This window comes from Hirundo rustica, chromosome 11 (assembly GCF_015227805.2).
Source record: "Hirundo rustica isolate bHirRus1 chromosome 11, bHirRus1.pri.v3, whole genome shotgun sequence".
In the NCBI taxonomy this organism is placed as follows: Eukaryota; Metazoa; Chordata; class Aves; order Passeriformes; family Hirundinidae; genus Hirundo; species Hirundo rustica.
Window position 1 is genome coordinate 382,313 of NC_053460.1, and position 23,854 is coordinate 406,166.

A 23,854-nucleotide genomic window follows, 5' to 3' on the forward strand; every position below is an offset into this window, starting at 1 on the left:
GAGAAGAATTCTCTCCTCCTTCCCCTCCCTGTGACACAGGCCTTCCTCTCTTTCCCTGCCTCCATGTGTAATACTTTCCTATTTGATCACATTGGACTTTCTGTGGGCTTTGGCCACGTTCCCCCCGCTCTGTTTTCTCAGGGGCTGTTACATTTAAGACAAGCACCTAAGGTTCTTTTTGGTAACTCCTCTGTGACCCACACACATCACACCCTTTACTGTATCCAACAGTACCTCACCCATTTTCACATAATTTTAACTTCCAAGTTAGCTACTATTACAGAAGGTTCTCTTTTTGCCTGGTTCTATCACGGAAGGTCATTGAATTTGAATACATTATCATCATTCTATAACTACATCTCATAGAATATTCCCTGAATCCTCTGGGATTAAAACTTCTTGGGGATTCTCCAACAAGTTTCCCTGAGAATCCTGTGGCCAGCAAAGGAGACACAAGCTCCTGTGGGAGAGGCATGATGTGTGGAGCTGCAGCCTTCTGCTGGGTGTGCAGCTGCACATCCTCCTTCCTTTCCCTTCCTTTCCCTTCCTTTCCCTTCCTTTCCCTTCCTTTCCCTTCCTTTCCCTTCCTTTCCCTTCCCTTCCCTTCCCTTCCCTTCCCTTCCCTTCCCTTCCCTTCCCTTCCCTTCCCTTCCCACAGGTCAGCTTCGCTTCTGTCCGAGTCAGCACAGATCCACGGTGCCATCACCACTAACCACGAGCCCTGATATTAAAGAGTCCTTCTCCTGCACGCTCTGCAGCTCTAGCTAACAAAGGGCCTCTATGCATGGCACCATGAAACCCAAACCCCCTCCTTCAGACTCCCTACTCCCTAAAAAAGTGAACTCAGCACTTGGAAACACTGAAAAGGAAGACACTGAATGAACTCATTGAAGGCACTTGCTGGCAGTCTGGCCAGCAGTGTGTTTCTTCAGTAGTTCTTTGTTTAAACTTCTGAGCTGCACATTCTGAACTAGAAGTTGTCAGGAAGTTGTAGGAAATGTCCAAACCTGGCTCCTTCTCAAGCAGATTAATTCCTTCTGGAAACTCCACCTGTGCAGTAGCTGCTGGGAACTCGTGCCCAGCCTCTTCCAGATGTGTGGAACGCCGCTGCTCCACCCGGTGCCCAGCTCTGCGGCCACCAGGAGACAAGCCCTGGCTGATGCTCCAGGGAGCTGCACTTGTCTCTGCCTCTGCTCACAACCGCCCTGGCACCCAGCCCAGGCCACACCATGTCCCAGCTCCGGGAGCAAGGGTCTTCAATCCCACCATCTACCTGGAGCCACAGCATCCATCTCAAAAATGCAATGCCATGCACTGACAATGGCGCTCTTGCTCTCCAGGGAGTTCTTCAGGGTATAAACCCCTCAGTCACCCAAGGTGGTCAGCAGTCACAGAAGAGGCACAGGCACCACATTCCCCCAGCAAGTGCCAGATAAACAACAGGATTTCCACTTGAGTCACAGAATTTTAGGGGGACAGCAAGGAGTTGGGAGAACGGAACAACAAAGGAAAGGTTACGGGACCCTTCCAGCTTTTTGCCATTCCTCTCCCCTTACCCCCGACAGGGAAGAGGCCTGACAGCAGCTATTGCGATGCGCAGGACGAAGATGGCAGCAGAAGACCAGACCTCCTCCCCTGGCACCGGGAGTGCTGCAGGACAAGACTGAAAGATTCACCCGACTGCGGACTGACAGTGTCTCCAGATCACATTTTCTGGCAGCAAGTAACACTGGCAGAAGTGGCACTTGGGCATGCAAGCAGCCAATAACATGTGATTTAAGAAAAAAATGGCAAAAGCAGCAGAATAAGGAGGATTGTGTGTGATAAGCCCAGTGTGTGCTCTCACCCAGCAGCATCTGGAGAGGATTTTCTCCAGCAGGCAGGGAAGAACTCGATTACATCCAGTTAACTGTGCTCTAAACTGATTATGCATGTGCCAGGCTAATGGATTACATTAGCAAGAGGAAAAATAACATCCAATCAATCTCAATTTACTGCAGACCACACCAAGGCCTGAGAGAAGAGAAACCATTCTGTGAACTCCCCCCCGTGCTGCTGCATCCCTTCAGTTATCAGCAGAGACATGGCGTTACAGCTGTGCCAGGGACCAGAGAGCCCTGCTGCTCTTGTCTGATCCACGCCTGCTCCAGAGAGAGCCTTTTCTGTTAAATCAATCCCTCATTCCAGCTGTGCCGAAGCAAGACACCGTGAATCCAGCCTTCCACCAACCTCTGCTCCAACCTTAATCCTACCATACTTCAAGGACAAAATATGGAGCACTCCAAAGGAATCCATTACTCTGAAACATGTTATCCTCCAGCTGGGGTTTCACTGCTGTTGTGTCAGAAGCAACACAGGGCTGTAGCAGCACTGAGCCTGCCCAGGCCTCTCACAAACCTGAAAACTGACAATTCCTCTTTGCCTGCCCAAGGAAAACATCCTAGGAATCCTTATTACAAGAACCTATGCCAGTCCCCCAATGCTGGTGGGAGTTTTTTTCCTTTTCTTCTTTTTTCCCCCCCTCAGTGAGAGAATTCTAGAGCCCCAGCTGTTTTTCCCCCTGGAACCCACTGTAGATGAAGGGCCTGGATAGCGAAAAAACTTTTAAACCTTTGCAGTGTGTACTTAAAGGAACAATATTATGTGCAAAAAGTCATAATACAGCTTTCAAATAACTCCCTTGTACCCCAAACTGATCTCCACAGAGGAGATTCAGTTCTGTCATCTGGGTTCTTGAAGCCTCGTGGGGACTCTCCTGCCCCCAGTTTCCAAGCTGTGTCACTCCCTCAGGTCCCCTGCACATCAGAGAGTAGAGGTGTATGTGCAGACCTGGTCATTTCCAGAGCCAGACTCTGCTGGGTGAGGCTGGATCCCAGCTCAAGACGGAAGAATCGCTGTCGCAGCCATCCCGGCCTCAACAGCGAGCTCAGAAACACAACGCTGCTCTGAGCAGCTCCCCGCCAGTTCCAGGTAGGTACAACAACCACAGCTCAAGGTAAGATGCTCCTGGTTATCGCCTTCCTCCTGAATTTGTTGGAACTGTTAATTCCTAGGAAAAATCCACGAGTTTTGAAAATATGTCTACACTTTGTTGTGGGTGGGTACTATAGAGCTCAATGTCAGGTCTTAAATTCCCGTTACATAAAGAGAAGTTTTCAAAAAAATAATTGAAAGGTGCAAAGTACACTCTGCGTGTATATAAAGAAATCTCAGCATATTTGGGGGAAAGCAGGAAGAAAAGGATGACAACAGAAAGAATACAGAAAAACCTGTGAGGAATGAGCAGACAATGAGCAGGAGAACACGTGTGAATGGAGGGGATGCGGCTGCTGAGATTTATGGCAATTCGTACCTGATTGTTCATACTAAAGCTATTATGGGATGATTAGAGAAAAAGGTGAAGCTTTAAGTCCAGTGAAAATCAATAGAAACGTCTGGAGCAATTCTGCTGCACGAGTGAAAGGACTATTTACTGTATCCGGAGCTCCTCTTGGGTTACAGCCCACAGGGTTTGGGCCAGCAAGGGGAGGGGGCTGGGACGAGACGAATGAGACAGGAAAGAGAAGATGGTTATAATGGTTAGAAAGACAACGCAGAACGAGGGGGCGTGGGAGGAGAAGTAAAGACAACAAGCTGGGAGTGACAGCCCAAATACCGCCGTGGATGGAAACCGGCAATGCCTCCAAGGTGCAGGGCCACGCTCACGGCTCCTCTGCCAGCCTCCTCCTCCCTCGCCCCGCACCCAGCAGTGCTTTGCCTACAGCTCCCAGCGCTGACCGACACAGAGCACAGCAGCACTGCAGCGCCAGGACCAGCACACGGAGCACACCGAAAGCCTTCAAGCGACACAAAGTGACAAACAAACCACAGGCAAATGTCACCTTGCACAACTTTTCTAACAGTGATTGCTCAACTTCTGTGCAGAGTATCACAGCTGCTGTGCCACAAGGCACACAAGCCCCCTCAAAGCACTGTGATGTGAACATCTACTGGTCTGAAGCCTGGACAACCAGAGTCACTAACAGAACACAGGTTGAAGAGAGACCAGGTACCAATGGAGAGCTCTCAGCAGCTCATCTCCAAAGGGTCACAGTCCACTGTGGTTCAACAAAGATGTTCCTTGGAAAATGAAAGAAGATGAAGCAAAGCCAACCCTTACCTTATAGAGCTTGAGGCTGGCCTCGTGCCTCGAGTTCACGGTGTGAAGACGTAGCTTCTCCAGACTGTTGGTGTAGTAGTCACACGCGTTGCATTTCAGATGGACTGGGTTCCCAATGGCCACGCACTTGAGCCTCCATTCGTTGGCTTTGCCCCCCTCCTTGATGTGTGCCACCAGCTGGTATTTCTGCACGTGCTTGTCCGTCTTACAGTGCAGCTGGAAGTTGGCCTTGAGCTGCGTGTTGTAGCGGCACAGCTTGCACTGGTACGAGTCCCCCATCACCGCCTTCCACTCGTCCTCGGGGAGGCTTCGCTCCACGTTCATGTGGAGGCCCAGCATGTCCAAATTATCTGTAGTGAACTTGTTGCACACAGCGCACTGGAAGAGCTTCAGCGACGGGTCATTCGTCTGCGTGAAACTTTCACCCAGGTTCATGAGCTCCTCGGACACCAGCTGTCCACCACCCAGCCGCATGTCCAGCGGGATCTCGCCACCCACTGCACAAAGAAGAAAGGGGAAGAAGAGGTCAGAAAGGCTGAATTCTTGCCAGAAGATAAACACGGAACAGAACATAAGCTGCTCCCAAGTGCCACCTGCGTACAGCGCCACAAACACAGAGCGAGGCCACACGCAGCTGTGTCTCCCTTTGCCCACTCCTCTGTGTTGCTGGTCTGCACCAGAGCGGAAGAAGAAAGTTATTGCAGCCAGCACAGAAGGCTGGGAACCAACTGCTATCACCCTTGGTAGCCTCTTGCTGAAGGATCACCCAGCCCTCTGCCCGTCAAAGGCAGCAAGGAAATCCCCACAGACTTTGATAGGATGAAGAATTCCATAGCACCACGCTGAAAGTTTCTGTGGCTATTTCAGGAACAGCATTAACGCTTCATTCTGTTTTTTCTTGACTCCCTGGAGAAGCAAATGCTACCTCATGCAGTAGCTAAGCACAGTCCCCACCACATAAAACAAAGGTCACCAGTCACGAGCCCAGGTGCCGGCCGCATCGCAGGGAGGTCACCACACTGCTATCACAAGCTGGCAGCAGTGTGGAACATGGCAGGGACAGAAACAGCCTGAGAAGGGCCACTCCTGCACTGCTACACCTCATCTCTTGACCAAGAGTTCAAAACGGTGAAGAACCTTCTAAAGACAGTTTTGACAAGGTAAAGATAACAACTTCAAACCCAATAAAGAGGGTGTGAGAGCACGTCAAGGAGAGCCAGGAGGACCCTGTGTTTGCCAGGCTGACTCTTCAAACCAGAGCTCAACTCTGCTCACTCACAGCTGCTGAGCACAACAGGCTCCTACTCACACCAGAGCATCTGAGAGATGCAGACAGAGAAAATCTGAACAAGCACAGAGACAAACCAGGAGCTCTGTGCCACTCTGCTCTCCTTTTCCCATTTTTAAGACGTTTATTCTCTTTCTACAGCTTTTTGGTTATTTTACCTTGATTTGATATCACAGCTCAGCTTAACAATTCTATTGAAAGGAACCAGGCGAACAATTCCTCACTTAATCAAAAAGAGGTGTTATTTCCTTAACTTTTCATTTCCTGTGTTGCAACTTATTTGCTGATAAGCAAATGGCCTTTAAGACACTCTCTCCTGAACTCACCACGCAGGAAAAACCCAAAAGCAGAGACTCTTCTGAATTATTAGTGTTCTCCTCAGTTTTGGACCAAAGTGTAAGAACAGGAAAGATCTGCTTCACTTCTCACAAAGCTCACGGCGTGTATATCCAAGTCAAAAGGGCCAAACTGGTGTCAAGTGCTTATTAACACAGGCAGGGCCTCCCTCTGCAACCCTCAGAGTGAGATCTGCAACCACCAAGTGCACAGTTCACAAACTATTTTCCAGGCAGCTCTTGGACATCCAAAGCCCTGTCATTCACTTTAGGAGCTTCAGTTAAAACACTCCCAATTTATTACAACTGCCCCGTGCTTCTGTAAGGAGGGGCTCTGAGCTTCAAAAGCCTCCAATCCCATCTGTCACTGACAGCAGAGGAACACCAGCCCTTCCACCCCTCTCGAACCTGCTTACCTTGTCTTCTCAAGGCAACACAATATGGAACAAACCAACTGCGAACAAATACACCTGCCTTTAGCAGTGCCAGCAGGTGACTGCACCCTCTCTCAAAGCTATGCACCAAACTACTCCCACTCCTCACCAAACCCAGGAGAAGTTCTCAGGAAACATTGTAGTTAGGATGCTTTCCAGAATGAGGAAGAACTTTCAGCGCCACGGCATCCATAACTTGTGTCTGCTGTTCCATTAACTCCCTATGAAAACTCTTGGAAAATGTACTAGAAAGCCACAAGACGAGGAAAAACTGCTCTGGGTGAACAGAGATGAGAAATCTGCACTGTGCAGCCTCCATCCTCCAGCATCATACAGAGGCAGCTCATGGGGCCACGGTGCCAGACCCCTTGGCTGGCTCTCTCACGTGAACACGGTGGAAACCCCTTCAGCCTCACCTAGAGATGGAGCCATCGTTGCCATGGGGTTGGTGGGATCGAGCTGGAACCCCCCCATCATGAACTGTGCATCTGAGGAAGTGCTGTCCATCTTCAGGTTGGGAAGGTTCATGTTCTGCGCCAGGTAATACTGGTAGAGCTCGGCCTCGGCGGGGGACGGCAGGCTGCCGAGGCCTAGGTGCCGGTTATGTTGGATTTGGGACATGTTTTGCTGAAGCAGCATCATATTGTGCATGTGCTTCTCACTGGTCATGTGAATCCGAAGGTTTCTCGCTACGTTGGTCTCGTAGTCGCACACCTCGCACCGCCACGTAGGTTTGGTTTTTGGTTTGGTGGGGGAGGGAGCCCCACAGGTGCTACCGATGTTGGCGGCGGCGGCTGCCGCAGCAGCAGCTGCCGCCGCCGCCGCCCCCGCGGTGTGGCTGAAGACTTGCTCTCCCCCTCCGTTCTGCAGGTTCTGCATGTTGTTGAGATGCTTGTCGGACTGCATATGAATACTGAGGTTGCCTTTGGTAGTTGTGGAGTAGTTACAGACCTCGCAGCGGAAGGGTTTGTAACCACAGGTGTAGCTCTCGCCCCGCGCCAGCCGCGGGTGCGGCTGCCCGCTCTTGCAGTAGACGCAGGAGCCACCCGGCTCAGGATGTTTCTCCTTCATGTGCGCCTCAAGCGTCTGCTGGTACTTGTAGTGCCAATTGCACTTGGGACACTTGAGCGTCTTACATGAGTTGCGAGAATGCATCATAGTCATGTGGCCACCCAGTGACCGCGAGGAGCCCAGGACCGTGTCGCACTTTGGGCACTCCACGCCGCTCCCCGAGGGGCACTCCCCACCCCCAAGTTCACAGAGGGGGCCAGCATGCTGGTGATGGGAGATGTAGCTCCCGTCCTCGCCCTCTGCACTCTCATTTGGTTCTGGCGCTGTGGCATTGTCTTTATTGGCACTTTCATCGATGAAGTCCAGCCTCCTGCTGCCCTCGGCCACACTGGCTCCGCCGCCCTCATTGTTAAAGCTTAAGTGATTCCTCCTGTTTGCACCATCAAAGACAAAGGAAGAAGCAGAATTAGAACTAGTAGAAGCCGTGCCCCGTGACAGGGTCTGGAGCACGTTAGGCATTAAGGGAGAGTTAGAAATGCTTTGGTTTGAGAGAGCAAGGTCCTTTTTGCTGCTGCCACTGCCTGCCACAGCCCCAACATCCTCCTGGGGCCGGTCCTCCAGTTCGTCCTCCAACTCGTTTGGAAATAGTCCTTTGCAACCCTCATCATCCTCATCTTCTTCCTCTTCCTCCTCTTCCTCTTCCTCCTCCTCCTCTTCCACATCCTCCTCCTCCTCCTCTTCCACCTCCTCGGCTGGCTCCACCTTTTCCGAGAGGCTGTCCTGGTCGTCCCCCTCTTGCTTCTCCCCCCCTGCCACCCCAGGGTCCTTCCCCTCCGAGGATTTGGTGGGACTGGAAGCCAGCGGGCCTAGGGGGACTGAGGTAATGGGAGTCTTCAGAGCCGAGCTGGTCAGCCCACCCAGGTTGAGGAGTGCACTGGGGGCCAGGACACCCGCTGCTGCCGGCGGCTCAGCTCCACTGGCCGCCCCGGCCTGGAGGGCCTGCTCACCTTCCATGCAAATGCCACTGAATTTACCATAAAAACTGTGTCCAGGGCCTATGAGGTTAGCTGCGGAAACGAGAGGGTGCTGAAAGGTTTTGTTTTTTGGTTCCAGAAAGCTGACAAGGGGTTCCTTGTCTTTGCCTATCCCTTGGATGATAGCGGAGATGTTCTTATTGCTAAGAATTTTCCGCTCCTCCTCACTCAGAGTCATTCGGTGGTCGTGCACGGCATGGGTCACGAACGAGCGGACATACCCAAAGGAGAGCTTGCACAAGAAACACATCAGGATGGGCTTCCTCTTCCCATAGAGCACAAAGCCATCGAATTTGGACAGGTCCACATTGTTGGGAACATCTTTGGATACGCAGGAGCTTTTGGCAGAACCGTCGCTGTTCAGGTAATCCTTGTTGCTTTTGTGTCGCACATCAAAGACGCGGAAGCTGTGCAGGACGGGGCTGATGCCCGCCAGGGCTGAGGTATTCGGGAAGGCCTGGTCTGAGCCCTCAAACCACTTCCCGAAGGATGAGGCTATGTGGAAAGTGTTGATGATCTGTGGGTAGACGGGAGCGGCAGCAGAGGGCTCTCCCTGCTTGGGCAGAGAGTTCGGGAGCAGCGAGGGGAGAGTCCCGCTGCCGCCGGTGCCCCCGCTTTGCACCAGCTGGCTGAGGCTCTCCACGATGTAGGCTGAGCCGTCGGGCTGGTAGACGATCTCGCCGGCCAGGTTCTCCACGTCGCTCTCCTCCTCGCCGTCCTCGCTGCTCTCGCTCCCGCTCTCCCCCCGCAGCGGCGGGGGCGGGCGGGCGCCGGCACAGCGGTGCTCCATGTAGCTCTGCAGGCCGGCGAAGGAGGCCGTGCACTGCCCGCAGCTCACCTCCTTGCCCGCGGGCTCGGCGCCGGGACCCGCCGCGCTGCTCTCGGGGACGCGCTCGGGGAAGGGCACCCTCAGGCTGTCCAGGGGGCCGCAGCTCTCCGCCGCGGGCTGCTCCATGCTGCCGGCCGGGTCAGGGAGGTGGGCGCTGTTGAGATCAGTCCATTGCTGGTGCTGAGGAATGCCGCACCCATTGTCCTTCCCAGGGATGACGGGCGAGTCACAGCCTTCCATGGCAGGGCCGGCACGGAGCGCTCATTGCACCCGGTACGGCTCCGACCTGCGGATGGGGAGAGAAGGAGAGGCAGGTGAGTCGGGGTGCTCCCGTAAAGACCCCGCGCCACAAGGGCTGCTGACCCCGCTTCTCAGCACCGAAGCGGTGCGCCAAGACGGGCTCCAGGGACAGGGAGCCCAGCCTTGGGGAAGGTACTGCTGGGAAGGAGCAATGGAAACACGTTGGCAGCAGCAACACAGGAGGCAAACTGAAAGGGCCTGGAAGGTGGCAAAAACCCCCTTAACATCTTTCCTAAAGGGAGCCAGCAGGAAGATTGTAGGACCTGCACTGCCACCCCCAAGGCCTTGGGTCATCAGAAAACAAAACATCATGGGAAAGATTGTGACAGAAACAAGATAGGACAACAAAACAGTTCTGTGGCTTTACAACTTGGTAGAACTCATATTCTCTGGCTCCCCCTGAGGCAGATGCCATTTTTCTGGGTGTTACCCTTCTGCTAATGGCTCGGGAAGCCCTGACCCAGAGCTACCACACGTGCACCTCAATGGGACACGGACCACGTGAGCAACTTGCAGCGATTTTGGCCTAACAGTGCTCAGTGTGCACAGGAGACATAACTGCTCTGCTCTGGACAGAGTTTAAACAGAGAGATGTCAGGAGAGGAACCAAACAGGAAATTCCAGATCTGACAAGGGTGCATCCTGGGGACTGGAAAGTGGTCAGCCCACCATGCTCAGCCTCTGCGCACAGACTGCCTCCTCTCACCCCGGAGACAAACAGCGGGTGCAGGTCCTGGGAAGAGGAGCACACCCTTCCCACTACTTCCATTCCACCAAATCGACGTGACTGGAGGATTCCCACCAACTGCCAGGCGGTCAGCGGGCCTGGGCTGCTGACCATGGCTGACATCCAGGACCCCTTGTCATCGTGACCCTTTTGCTCCATCTGGCCAACAGCTCCAATACTGCAATCCTAATGGAGCGCTCTTCAGCTCATACAGAAAGTGTGAAGAGAACTGGAAACCTGCCAGAGAAGGCATGACCAGTCACAAAGCCAGTGATGTGCCACAGCAGCACTGTGTGAACTACCTGAATTAGTTCAAGCAAAAGAAAACTGAGTGACAATCAGCATTTTTTTCAGGTTTCACAATCTCCCAGTTTATTTTCCTTTACTACACAAAGCCATCCACACTTCTGCTGACTTCTCTAATGTGTTTGTACCTTCTCTTTACGTTTGACTTCTGGTGAAGCTCCAAGGAAGAGGATTTACATCTACCACTGAAGGCAAAGTCATACTCTGAAAGCCCATGCGCTAGGATGCTTGCAGAAGGACACGCAGGTGCAACAGGGAGACACCACCCAATGTGATCACACACAACATTCCTCCACAGCACCTCCACTCCCACCTGCTCTGGATTTGATGCCACAGGCAGCTGCCTCTGCAGTTGCACTGGGAAGGAACAGGGATTTGCTCTGCAGTAACAGTAATCTGGTGCACTGAGCAGAACAAGAAGGAAAAGCAGAATCCCGCTGCCAAAAGGCTCTGGGTTCTTAGCCAGCCAGCTTTGTTCCCCTAGCCTAAAATATGCTCCAGCCATGTAATGGCTCCTACTGCACCAGCTCCCTCCCTGGACCCCCGATCCCATATCCTTCTGTGCTGAGGCTGCACATTCACCTTCCCACAACACGCCTACTCTCTGCCTTTTCACTGCTACTTCTGCACTGGCAACTGCAATCCAGATCAAACCAAAACAGATTCATTCGGGGGAAATGAGGAAAAAGAACCTCCATAAGCCTGATACTTGTGCCAAGTGAAGTTTTAGGAATATCTACGCCGACCTCAAAGCACAACATGCTGAATGACAACACGCTACCAATTCTTTCAGACGTGGAGCACTGTGCGGGCCAGCACAGCCAGCTCCCGGGACACACAGCCAGGTGAGACACAGCCAAGGTCACAGCTTCTGCCATCATAGAGCTCCTGACTGGCAGGCAATGCCTGACTGACAGCCAGGCCGGAAGGGTTAGCAGGGCTGGAGGGGCGGGAGGGTTAACAGCCTGATTGGAAAATCAATGTAATAAATGCTTGGTAAGTTACAGGAACATGCGGGAAGAGGAGGCCGCGATTGATAAAGGACTGCAGCTTTGATGCTGCACTGGGGACTTGTTTATTGACAGGAAAGCCAATCTCTCTCCCGGCCTGGCCCGGCCAGGCAGACCCGCACGCTCCAATTAATTGGTGGGCTTTTCTGCCTTGGCTTGCTTTAACAGCTCTCTCCCACTCACTCCAAGTTAACCAGCTCAAGATGTGCTATGCCAAAGGAATCTTCTCTCCTCTCCCTTTCCTCAACACAGAGGAGCCCTTACAGGGCATGGAAAAAATCCAGAGCCAAAACGGCCAGCCCAAGCCCCGGACACAGGCTGAGCCCCTGCACAAGCCCAAGGTCTTCTGATGGTTCAGTCACCATCAGAGCTGTTCCTGAAGGGAGCACGAGGCATGAAAATATTTGTTTCTGCTCACACAGAAGCTGCGGGTATCATCTCTTTAAACTGAAAACAGCAATTGCCTTGCTAAAGCAAACCAGGCTCTAAACAGGAGCAGTTATTAGTCCACTATTGGGCCCGGCACCCAGCACCCCAGACCGCCCCTAGGCCACCTGTGGGGACAGACACAGTGTGTGAGAGCTCAGATGGACAGACAGTGGTGTGCTCCACACCTCCCATTCGCTCCCCCTGCCGCCCTCTCTGCTGTTTATCAGCCAGTCAATAAGAAAAGGTAGTTCTTACTTAAGGAGGCAGAAGTCAACTCGTCAGGTCGATCAGCACTCTGTCTGTAAACATGGTTTCCCGTAAAATCAATGAACTCCAGTTACAGAGAGAACAGCCTGAGTGCCAGCGACTCTGCGCTCTCACACTGCCCCAGCGGCAAAGAAGGGCTCTCCTGGTCCCTCCTGCAGCCTCACATCCCACCACGGCCGTGCCCACCTTGCCTCTGGCCCACGGCCCGTCCCAGCCCCTGCCCCTTCCTCACAGCACCAGCACATCTTGCAGTCCCCTGGAGCTGACGTGGCACCACGGCGGCCCAGAACGGAGCTACGCCTGGATGGCAGATGCAGGTGACAGCACAACACCGCGTGCCCCGCGCTCCTGCCACCAGGCCCGGCAGCTGGCAGCCACGCCGCGCAAAACACGCGTGGAGTCAACCCCTGCGTCCCCCGTCACCTCCGGCCAGCCCTCAGCCCCGTCCTCAAAGGGACAGACATTCCATCTTCCAGCAATGCTTCCACCAAGGACTGGCTGGTCCTACAGCAACGCCTGGCAACCGCTGGCAAGCTGGGGCTCCTGGGCACCCCCAGCCCGCGGCACCAGGCTGCCTCCTCCCCTGGGGACACTGGCAGCGGCGCGGGCAGCAGGGATGGAGCGGGAGGGAGGGGGGGGCTCCTGCTGTTGCCCAGGCTTCCCGAGAATTAAATATGAACAGCCGTGCTGTGTAATTTTAAATTGTTAATTAGCACAGGGTTAATTAGGCGGCCCTTTCACAAGAGGCTGTTTGGCAGTAAACCAAGACTAGAAGCAATGAGGAAGGAGGAAAACAAAAGGAGAGAGCGACAGTGAGAAACTGTTCCCTCAGCTAATGACCCACATGGCACCATGGAAAAAAGGGCGCTGAGGACAGGGGGAAGACAGAAGCAGGTACATTACACCTAGAGCCATTACCCGGCCCACGGTCCCTGCAGGCTGCCCTCCCTCTGCCCAGCTGCGAGGCACAGGGAGGGCTCAGGCCCTCAGTCAGCTCCAGGGTGCCAGCGGCTCAGGAAAGCCAAAAAGGACAGAGGTGGGGGAGCACAAGGACGGCACGGGACTGACGGTGCGCTCAGACGCTCTGCCCACACCCTGCTCGCATGCTCAGCCTGGCCTTCTGCAGCACCCTCACAAGGACAACGCCGGGCAAGTGTGGCATGCTGGTCAGCCAAGAAGCTCCTGTCTCAGCAGTGGCACTCTTGATGACACTTGTTCCAGCCTGAAAACTAGGGATGGACACACCAAAGGTGAGCGAGCAGCCTACTCAGCTTCACAGCTGCAGAAACACAGAATCACTTGGGAAGGCCCTCGGAGATCCCTGGGAACAGGTATGCTGAAAGCTCCCAAGAGCAGGAGCCCAGGCAAGGGGTGCAAGGCAGTCACCGTGACCCTCTGAAGCAGCAACACAATGGATCTGGAGCATCAAAACTTTCTGTCTTGCCTCGCCTACACAGCACTCGGGTAACACTTAGGAAATTGCAAATGGAAAGACATGATAAAAATAATTGCCTAGGATCAAGAATTCCAAAATTAAGGAAGAACAGAACGTATGTTGCCAAAGCAACTTTAATTTTGCTCCTTTATGCATATGAATTATGATACTTCCTGCAATTAGGTGAGCACACGATGCCTCGCTTGGCAAGCAGGATGGTCACAGAAGAGGGTAAAACAAGGTGGCAGGAGCACGTTGTCGCTTTATGTGATTTCTACAGCAGCTGCTATCACACAAATATGTGAAGAGTTACTTCCTAGAATAGAAAAATCTTTTCAAATTTCCTCAGCAACACCGGCTGGAGATTCTTGTGGCAACACCAAAAGTTTCAATTCCCAGTTCTGTAAAATGCTTCTACCTTTTAAGTTAAACAGAAGACACGGATCCCAGCTCTATCACATTCATTAAGGTGCCAGAAAGCAGCAAGATACCTGCCAGCCTAAGGAAGTGCTGAAAACTCTGCAACAAGACTTGAAATATTAAGATAAAACGGTACTTACGTGCCAAAACCTGAGCATAATGGGGAACATGGATGCACAGTGTGAAGAACGATTTCTAGCTGGGGTTTTTCCGCCAGCATTTTACAACACAGTGCCTAGGGATTCCTCCTATGCAATTCCTAACCAAAAAAACCCAGCCTGAAAATACTGATATTGATTTGCCAAGTTCATCATTTTAATGAAGCAATTACAAACTAATTTTTCCTTTTCGCACAGCAAGTCATATTTTGCACCTCTCCAAGCGAGACCAAGCTGTGTCTTAGCACACACCCATATCACAGTGGAGTTGTTTCGCTGGCAAACAGGGTCTGATGAGCAAGGTACCAGGCTTGCCAAATCCTGAACACTTCACATCTCTCTTCCTCTTTTGCAGTGAGGTTTTACCAACTGAAAGCCCAAGTTCAGTTCTGACTTCTTCCAGCGTTCTGCTCTGTGCCAGACTGTTTCCATCTGGACACATGGCCACATTCAACGCCTCTGCAGCAGGAGCAGAATTAACAAGCCAGCCCTGCCTGCTGGTGCAGGACACAGCCAAACAACATTGACCACGGGCTCCAAAGACTCTTGGGGCTGCAAGTCCTCACAAACTGGTTGGTTATCCCCACAAAGCCAAGAATTCTTAGAGGTGAATAATCATTTGGGTTGGAAAAGACCCTTAAGATCACCAAATGTAACCATTAACACAGCACTGCCAAGGCCACTACTGACCCATGGCCCCAGATACCACACCTACACGGCTTTTAAATCCCTCCCTGGGACGGCGAGTACACCACTGCCCTAGGCAGCCTGTGTTAATGCCTGAACCTCTTCCCAGTGAAAAAATCTTCCCTCTGTGGAAGTCCCTATGAGCTTTCCCCTCTGAGGGATTCTAGCCCATGGATCGTGAAGGGGCCAAGGTCCCAGAAGGGGATGATGTGGCACACAGTGGCCTCCTGAAAGAGAAGATCCATCAGGCACCTGCAAGGACAGGAGTGCCCTCCCATGCAGGAAGGCAGCTGCGTGGAGGGGTGCTCCTGGCACAGCCACGGTGCCAGGCTGACACGGGCTCACATCCACGGGCACAGCTGGCCCCTCAGATCTTCCCAGCATCATTAGCATAAACAGCTTCTCAAGCAGCAGGAAGCAAAGGAAACACTGAACAAAACAGGGCTGAAAGCTGCAGGGCTCAAGCATTTGGCATGAAACGGAGAGAAAGGGGCTCCTTGAAAAGGTGAAACTTCCGTATTATCCACATTTTTTCCCTCTGCCCTTCACACCAGCTAAAATTGAGCCAATTGGAGTAACACAAATCAGGCAGCTTTGCAGAAGGCATTTTGTTATGAACTATTATTCCAAGTTTGCTGATCCCTTTGAGCCAGCTACTGCACTACACACAAAAATACTTATCTAATCTTCAGCACACTGCCATTGAGAGTGAAGCGATCCCACGGAGGGCCAGAAGGCCTTCTGAGAGCAGCTGGCGACAAGAGCGCTGATGCCTTCAGGAGATTCTCAGCACTAAGAATATTTTGCAGCAGAGGTAAACTGGCTTCAGTCACGTTTCTCTCTACACAGCAAACTGAAGCACTTGCTTAGCTCATACATGACAAGGCATTCACACGCTCCCAGGGCACAGGGCTTGCTCTTAGGTTCTGCAGGATCCTCTCCTCTTGAGTAGGACACCACAGAAGTTCCAGGTTTTGTCTCAAAATGTCACATGTCTCACGATTCTGCTGTTCTGCAACTCACCCCTTTGCTCCAAACCCCCAATCTTGTTAAATGGTGTTCTCAGCCTATGCTGCTGCATAACTAACTACATTTGCATCTGGTCTGCATTTTCAGTGCACTGTTGTTGATCCAGCTCCAAAACTGATCAAAAAGCTGCTGAGGACAAATTGCCTCACCCTGTCACACAGTCCCCCACGTTCCCCCAGGTTCCCCCAGTGCCTCAGGAAGCAGGCCATGCTTGTGCTCCCCCCCGGCCACGCTGCAGCTTGTCCTGTCTCCCCAGTGCCTGGCCAGTGGCTTGTGCCAGTTCCAGCTACCACACCTCTTTCTGGGCCCCGTCTCCCTCCAAGGAGGGAAGAAACATCCACAAAACCTTGTACTGGGCAACGCCTGCCCTCACCGAGCCCCTGGTGATGCTTGTGAATGGAGAAGCCCTGAAATGCTCCGAGTTTGCCACACTGCTTTGGGATCAGACACAGGCAACCCCCAGCAGCCCAGCCGGAAGAGCTGCTGCTCCGCTGCCAGGCTGGGCTCCGCACTCGCAGGGACTCACCCACAAACCCTGCCAAGGCTCCTTCCTCCTACGGGCTTACCCAAACAACATGTGCGCTCCAGACTGGTGTCAAGGGCCAAGCCAAGGCTAAGAGTTAGACTCATCAGTCATGCAGAGCTCCTCTGCCAGGGCTCGGATCCAGTCCTTGTTAGGAAGCAGACTCACTGCGACATTCTGGGCTCAGTTGCTCTTTCCCACCCTTTGGGAAAGCCGATGCTTTGGATCGGGAGAGCAGGCTCAGAGGTATTAGCTCATTCTGTAACCATTCCACTGGCTGCTCAGACCATCACCATGGCTGGTACGTCAGCTCAGAACTACACACTGGGGTTGCAGTCCCATCACAAAGGTCACCAGGGTATCTGCTCACACCAGCCATCGATGTTTCAGTATAAACACCAGCTACAGCCATATCACTGGAAGATAATCTAAAAAATGGGTAAGGAAACTTGCTGGTATCACTGGGAAACCACCCCATTTAGGGTGACCTTTGGGCTAACTTTTAGCAGATCCAAGTGGTCCCGTGCTCCTGTCAACAGCATCCACATTTGCTGCTTCCAAAACTACACCCTGCTCCAGACTTCACATACAGCCTAAGCATGTTCCTTATCTGGCCAAAAGAACCCCTTCGGATTGCAGCAACCATCAGGAGTCAACACCCACAGACCACCTGACAGCTCAAAGTCTCAAGTTCACGCTGTCCATGTGCACAGCGCGCAGTCCCTCCATCAGCCGCTACATCCCCGGTGCACCTCAGAACCACCTCAACTGGAGAGGGCTGGCGCAGATCCAGGGGTGCCAAAGGATGAATGGGGGTGCCAAAGGATGTGCCCGACGCACCCGCCGGCACTCCCGGGAGTGCCCGGGGAGCACCGCACGGCAGCACACTGCCAGGGACCCAGGCGCCTTCGGAGGGGAGGAAGTTGCCAAGCGCACGTCTCCAGACCTCCAGGACTGAAAGTGTTACTCGGCTGCCTGGCCTCTTGCTAATTGTGGGTTTTATTTTTATTTCCTATTACCCTCTTGCACGCCTGATGAGATTATCTTACCGGAACTGACACAGCTGGAGGCTGCAGCCATACATGGAGCCTCTCAGGAGGCAATGCAATTTTATTTTCATTGATCAGGAATCAGCAGGGCAGTAAATGATGGGAAATTCCATTAGGAGAAATACTGGGCCACAAGACCCAACTATCTAGGTACAACCAAATCCCAGAAAGTCTCATCCTTCCTCAAAGCCCCATCGGGATGCGGAGAGCAAATCATCTTTCTTCCTCCCAAAATGGAGTCAGCTACTAACCTGATATTCCTAATTGCCGCCTGCACTGCCAGAAGCGGAGGCAATGCTGTCAGAGCACCCCCAAGGGCTCACTTAGCCCAGACAGTGCCTTTGGTAGAGCCAGCAGCACTCGACTGCCCCAGCTCAGCCCGCAGCCGCTGCAGGGCCACGGCTGTTTCCCAGCAAGTGCCCATTCCACAGTTTGTTCTCACAGGCCAGGCAGGTGTCAGTGGTGCCGGCACGCCAGGGCCTCAGCCAGTCCCAGCAGAGGCAGGCAAAGCCAAGGGGATGTCCAGTGCATGGTGCCATTTGCAGCCCGAGGCCCCAGTAAAGCATCACAGTGGCACTGCAGAGAGCAGCCCTCCTTCTCCACGGGCCACTGTCTCGGGACATGCCGCAGTCTGGGAGCACGCAGGGATCTCAGGGAACCCTCCTTCCAACAGAGCACCACACAACACTGCTTCAAGCCCAAACTCCTCCGAGCGCAAACTGGGAACAAGATGTCAAGCCTTTTATTTTAAACCCCGCCATACAGAGGATATGCACTCAATCCCTCGCTCCTGGATCAAAACCCCACCGTCAGGCTCCGACTGAAGGCTGGCTTTGCCCCATGCTGCTGTCCCTTGCTGCACACACCTGGGTGACAGGTGAGCCCGAGGCCCCCGGCAGGACGGCCGGAGCTGCCGGCAGCGCACGGGTTAACGGGAGCTGACCGTGGCACAGTTGTTAAGGTGATCAATACCAGCCAGATACTAAAGCAGCATAAGCCACATTATTGACTGCCAAGCAGATGATAAAACTGTTTATTATGGTAATTGTGGGGTGCCTCCAAGGTGTTCCTAGCGCTCTCTTGAGCTTTTTACCAAAATAAGAACTGCCAGAGCATCACCTGTGTGCAGCCCCCCTCGGCCCAGTGAGACCCTTCACACGCACCGTGCTCACACGCTGACCCCAAGCCACCTCCACAGCCCAGCCACCCCGGGCTGGAGAGGGTCACATCACCAGACACAGGCCCTGATCTGTTTACCTCACACACGGCCGTATCAGGGCTTACTCCCACAGCCACTGAACACTTCCTGCTGCAGCATCCATTCCAGGGAAAACAGTGCTCAAACAACAACACCTGGAACTTCAGTTCTGGGTCCTCCTCCGGATCAGCTGAAAATCAAGCTCCATTTCCCACTCCAAAACATTTCCTTCAGTATTTCAATTCCTTTTACCTCTACTCTGGACTTTGTACAGTTTCCCACATCCTTTTAACAAGATTTAACAGAATTTATCCCTTCAGGACCCAGATTCTTGGGCAATGCATTAGGAATTCTTTTTGAGAAGACTGAACTCTGGATACACTCAGCGTGGAAGATCCAGCAGGCATGTGTGTGTGTGCAGCCCGTACCTCAGAACAGGTGACACACTGCAGCTTGTCACCTGCCACTGCGTGTCTGCAGGGCCAGCAGCCGATCTGCCAGCACACAGAAAGGCAACATTTTGATTCTGAAGCAGTTTCAAATATCAGAATAGTTTCTCTCGGATTAAACTCAGTAACACGTCTGCCCCAGCCTCTGGAAGTGATGCCAAACTGCCCGATGGGATATGCTCTGGCAAAAGCCTCTACTGCTCCTCCATCCTCAGGAAGAGAACAGAGGCTGTAACACACTCGGGGCTCCACTGCCACCACAGCCCAGTGACAGCTGAAAATGAGTTTAACAAGGGCTGAGGCTCCAGGGTTCTGTCAGCAGCTCCATGGGCAGTAATTAAGGGGTATGGGTCCCATTACCTCCCAGTAAGGACAAGGCTCTGACAGCTCCATCTCACTGTTAACCCCAAGGACCACTGCTATGGGCTGCAGGCAGCACTCGGTGCCACCTCCACTGCCCTGGCTGGCTGCTCCTGTGCAACTGAATCTTCTCTAACTAATCACTGGCAACATCTGCAAAATAAATTTTACACCAGCAGCCTCACTGTGAACTGGCCTCAGCCTAGACAAGACCACAGAAAGTGCTTCTGGTTAATGCTCTGGCCCCTCCGCCTTCTCCTAAAATGTGTTCTCTTGTCAGGACCAGAATAACCCACCCCGCTGTCTCTCCCTCATCCTCCTATTCCTTGGTGTCTCTCACTCCTCTAAAAGATGTCACTTCTCCCACAAGCATGGTCAGCCAAAACTCTCCTGCCAAGTTTTTCAGGGTGAAAGGAAAAACTTTTATGCCTCCACAACCGCTTGATCTTTCCATGCTGAACCAACTCCTCCCTTCCCAGCTGCTCTTTCCCCTGCACATCTGCACTGCAGGACATGTTGAGGATGGTGTCACACCTGTCCAGCTCACTTGCAGAGCAACGAGAAGGGTAGTGATGGAACTGGCAGGAGAACCGAACCCAGCACTCAAGGAGCAAGCACGTCATGCCACACAGCTGCTGCCTCACAGGCTGGAGACTTGGACACGAGCTTCTAAAATTTGTCCCCTCTCAGCCCAAACATTGGTGATGGGCTGTAGAGCCCTGTGAAACTTATTCCAGAGGTCTTGGAGAGCTGGGGCTGCTTCTTCAAATGCTCATCAGTATATCAGCTATAAACAAGATTAAAACAACCCCTTCTTTTTAAAATCTAGACAAGGGAGAAGATCTCCCTCCCTGTCACCCTTCCCATGAGCCATCTTCCATCAGGGTTTTTCCCCTTCTGCTCCAGAATGACAGTCTAGAAAACAATTCAGTGCCTTAAACAATTGTGTTCTACTCCTCCATACAAGTCCTGCCCTTACTCCCTCACCTCTGCAGGGGGAGGTGGTGCTGGGCGCAGGGCTGGGTGACGTCCCTGCTTTATCCAGAGCCATCCCTGGTTCTCAATGCGGCAGGAGCCACCTGGGACCTGGCACCCTTCCACAGCGCCCATGGACCTGCAGCTCTGAAGACACAACTCACTCTCCTCCTGCAGAGAAGGCAGGGACAGCAGACTGGGGCCCCAGTAGCACTTACTTTTTTTGAAAACATCTGTTTTCATTATCAGTGTTACTTTTAATTAGCACTTTACAGCAGCCCTGAGCCCTCCCAGCTGGAGGAGAGCTCTGCTCCTAAATGAACAATTAGAAGGTGCACTAAGGGAATTTTTTTCTCATCTTCAGAACCCAGTTTTTCAGCAGAGCTCAAAGACAAACCATCTGGTTAAAGGAGCTCCCTTGAAGAGGTCTCTTCAGGCAGAGCTCAAAGCCTGCAGGTCAGCTGGGGATCCCTACGGTGTGAACGGCCACGGAACTCAGGAACCTGAAACACTGAACTGATTACTAATGTCAGGGTCTTAACACCTCTACCCTCATGGCTCACTGAACGGCCTCCTCTTCCTCACCCGGCCACAGTAATTGCCCTGCAGAAAATCAAAGACTTTAATGCCCATCTCACTCGTGCAAGGCCCCTGCTCAAGAGTTCAGGCCGAGCACAAGCTGAAAGACAGAGCCTTATTAAATGCATAAGGAAATGGGTCCCCACAAAGCATAATTACTAGAAACATGGACTCCTGATCAAGTGCTTCTCTGAAACCCAGCAGTGAAAAACATCCACATAAAAGCCCCCAGAGACAGCCTCGGCCATTCCAAAGAAAGCAGAAGGACAGAGAGGTGAAGTGTCAGGATGAAAGGGCCGTCCCAGGGCCACTGCTGCCATCCCGGCAGCTCGCGAGTACAGCACCCACAGACTCCAGCCTTTAATTAGGAACAAGCCATGAAGCTCCAAAACTCTTTGGTCAACGCTGATGAAAACCTCATCTCCTGCACCCCTCGCTGTTGCCTCAGCGCTGCCACTGCACTGCTCCCGATGCCACGAGACCCAGCCGTCCTTGGGGAGCCCCCAGCCCCAGCACACTCTGCCCCAGCAGGGCAGAACACTGAAAGGTGACCCAGAAGCTTCCCCCTCAGCATCCCCAGATCCTTGCATCCCACAGAGACCCACTGCAGCCGCCCAGCAGTGCTGCATTTTCCACCTGCCAAGTCCGGACTTGGAACACGAGCCTTGTGTTCAAGAGAGCATTCCAGAACCATTCTAGAACCTGTAAGGTTGGATGAATGACATGGCTTATAGTAACACCAATATTATAATTTCCACTCCAGTTTGGAATCCTTTAAGTCACCCAGGTTCCCCTACACCCCATCACATTTTCCTTCCTTCTCACCCTTTACAGCCAGCACTGAGCTAAACTCCATGGCAGTGAATTTCATACAAATGTCAAATAAATGTTAATTATTTAACCTCTGATCACACCTCCTGCCACGGAAAGTTTACTTAAGCTACTCAGGGGGACATGGCTTGCAGTGAGCAGCCCGTGGTACTGGACAGGAGCACCAGCAGCAGAGGATCCCGTGGCTTGCCCCAGGGCAGCCGAACCCGCGTCCAGCAGCACCGCGTCCTGTACAAGCCCGCAGCCCGTGCCCTCCCACCCACACCCTGGGCATCCGTGCTTGGAACAGCACTCCTGTTCAGCACCTGCAATCCAGCAGGGACTGTGAGCCCCTGCTCAGCCCTCCAACAGCTCTCTCCTTAGCGGGGGAAGCAAATGCCTCCAGTGCCCAATGGGCCCAGATACCGATCAGACCACAACACAACACAGGGGGAAAACGACACAAAACAATTAATTCTTGGCTCCTTGTTTTAGCTCTGGGCAAGGGAAGGTGCACAATAGAGCGAGAGGAGACTGGAACAGGCAGAGGCTGGGATGTGCTCCAAGAGCCCCAGGGGCGACAGCGCTGGCTCCCAACCCCACAAACACAGGGCTGCTCTCCAACAGGTGAGGGCCCCGGCAGGCTCCTGGGCAGAGGGAACAGGGAAAGCCTCTACAGCAAGATTTAGTCTGACTTTTCCATGCCAAACCCCTTAGAGAGAGAACAGGGCTGAGCCGTATCTGATAAATCCATCTCCTGCGACCAGGTCTGCATGTGGGCAGGAAAGGAAGAAACTGATTCAACAACTCAACTGATGTGCACACTGGAGTCGGCAATGGAAGGTGCAAGAACAAAATGACAGGAGAAACTGTCCACTTCTACATCACAGCCCATTTGAAAAGGAGGCTTGAAATTCAGCCTTCATTTCCAAAGGCAGCTTCTTTCTTCCTCTTCACCCAAGCTCCAAACAGAACGAGCAACACTCCTGCCTAAATCACACTCAACTGCTGGCCATGCCCGTGTGCTCCAGGGACAACACAGAGTGACTACGTACGTACGGTGACCACGGCCAGCACTCCTGACAGCAGCAGAAGTCAGAGAGGTCACCTTTACCAAATGGGAAAAAATAAAAATCTCTCAGTTATAAAATAGTCTGGAACAATGTGAAGCTTTTCCAAGACTTGCAACTTCATTACTGCAGGCCAATGAAGATGCATTTACTCTCTAACAGTTTCCTCAGGAAAACCGAGGACTCACTGGTCCAACTTAACCACGCTCTGCCCATGCTGAGAGCAGAATTAGTACTGTAACAGAATGTACATGCTTGATTTAATTTAAAAAAAAATAAAAAGGGGCAATATATAGGGCAACAGGAACTGAGGTTTAAGAGAAAATTCAGTATGGTAAATACCAAGTGACTTAAAAAGAGCTCAAAGAGAAATTAAATGGGAAAATTGTTCCTTATTTTTCTTTCAAATTCAAACCCCCAAATGCAAAGTGATTTTTCTTTCAAAAGCAAAACCCCAATTGGGAAAAACTTAATTATGAAGGCCTTCTTCAAAGGTTTGTGGCAGAGGATACATGAAAAGATGGGGGAAAAGAAAGAGTTTGAGCTGCAGAAAGACACCGCTCTGCATCGCGACAACCCACGTGCAGCCCGTGCCCACACAGGGCTGTGGGGCTGATGCTTCACCCCACCACCCAGCCTGCACCTCAGAACCATGTCTGTCTGGGGCTCCTTCCTCTCCCTTGCTGCCCTGTGCCCAGCCACAAAGAATGAACTCATTTGCACAACAAGTGTCTAACAGACAAACTCCTTCCCCGCACATCCCTCCCCCAGGGCCAGGAGCAGCAGCAGGCTCCCTGCCACACCATGGCATGCGCTGACAAGGTTGTAATTACCTGGGTAAGCAGGACAAGGAGATATCTCTGGGCCTAAAGGAATCATTACTCATCCAGCCCAGCCTCTAGAGCATCAAAAGCTGAGCGACTGACTCTCCATCAGCTGATCCAAGAGGATCAGCCTGGAAGGGAGGCTGAGAAGTAGCCCTG

At 52.6% G+C, this 23,854-nt stretch overlaps 1 protein-coding gene across 1 annotated transcript in view; it reads right to left on the reverse strand.

Moving 5' to 3' along the window:
• Nucleotides 1-23,854, reverse strand: part of ZFHX3 (zinc finger homeobox 3) — a 137,690-nt gene that overhangs the window by 72,749 nt on the left and 41,087 nt on the right. The window contains 2 exon segments of the mRNA XM_040075073.2: nt 4,160-4,656; nt 6,633-9,376. Of these exon segments, the coding sequence (XP_039931007.1) occupies nt 4,160-4,656; nt 6,633-9,330 (3,195 nt within the window). The 5' untranslated portion in view covers nt 9,331-9,376.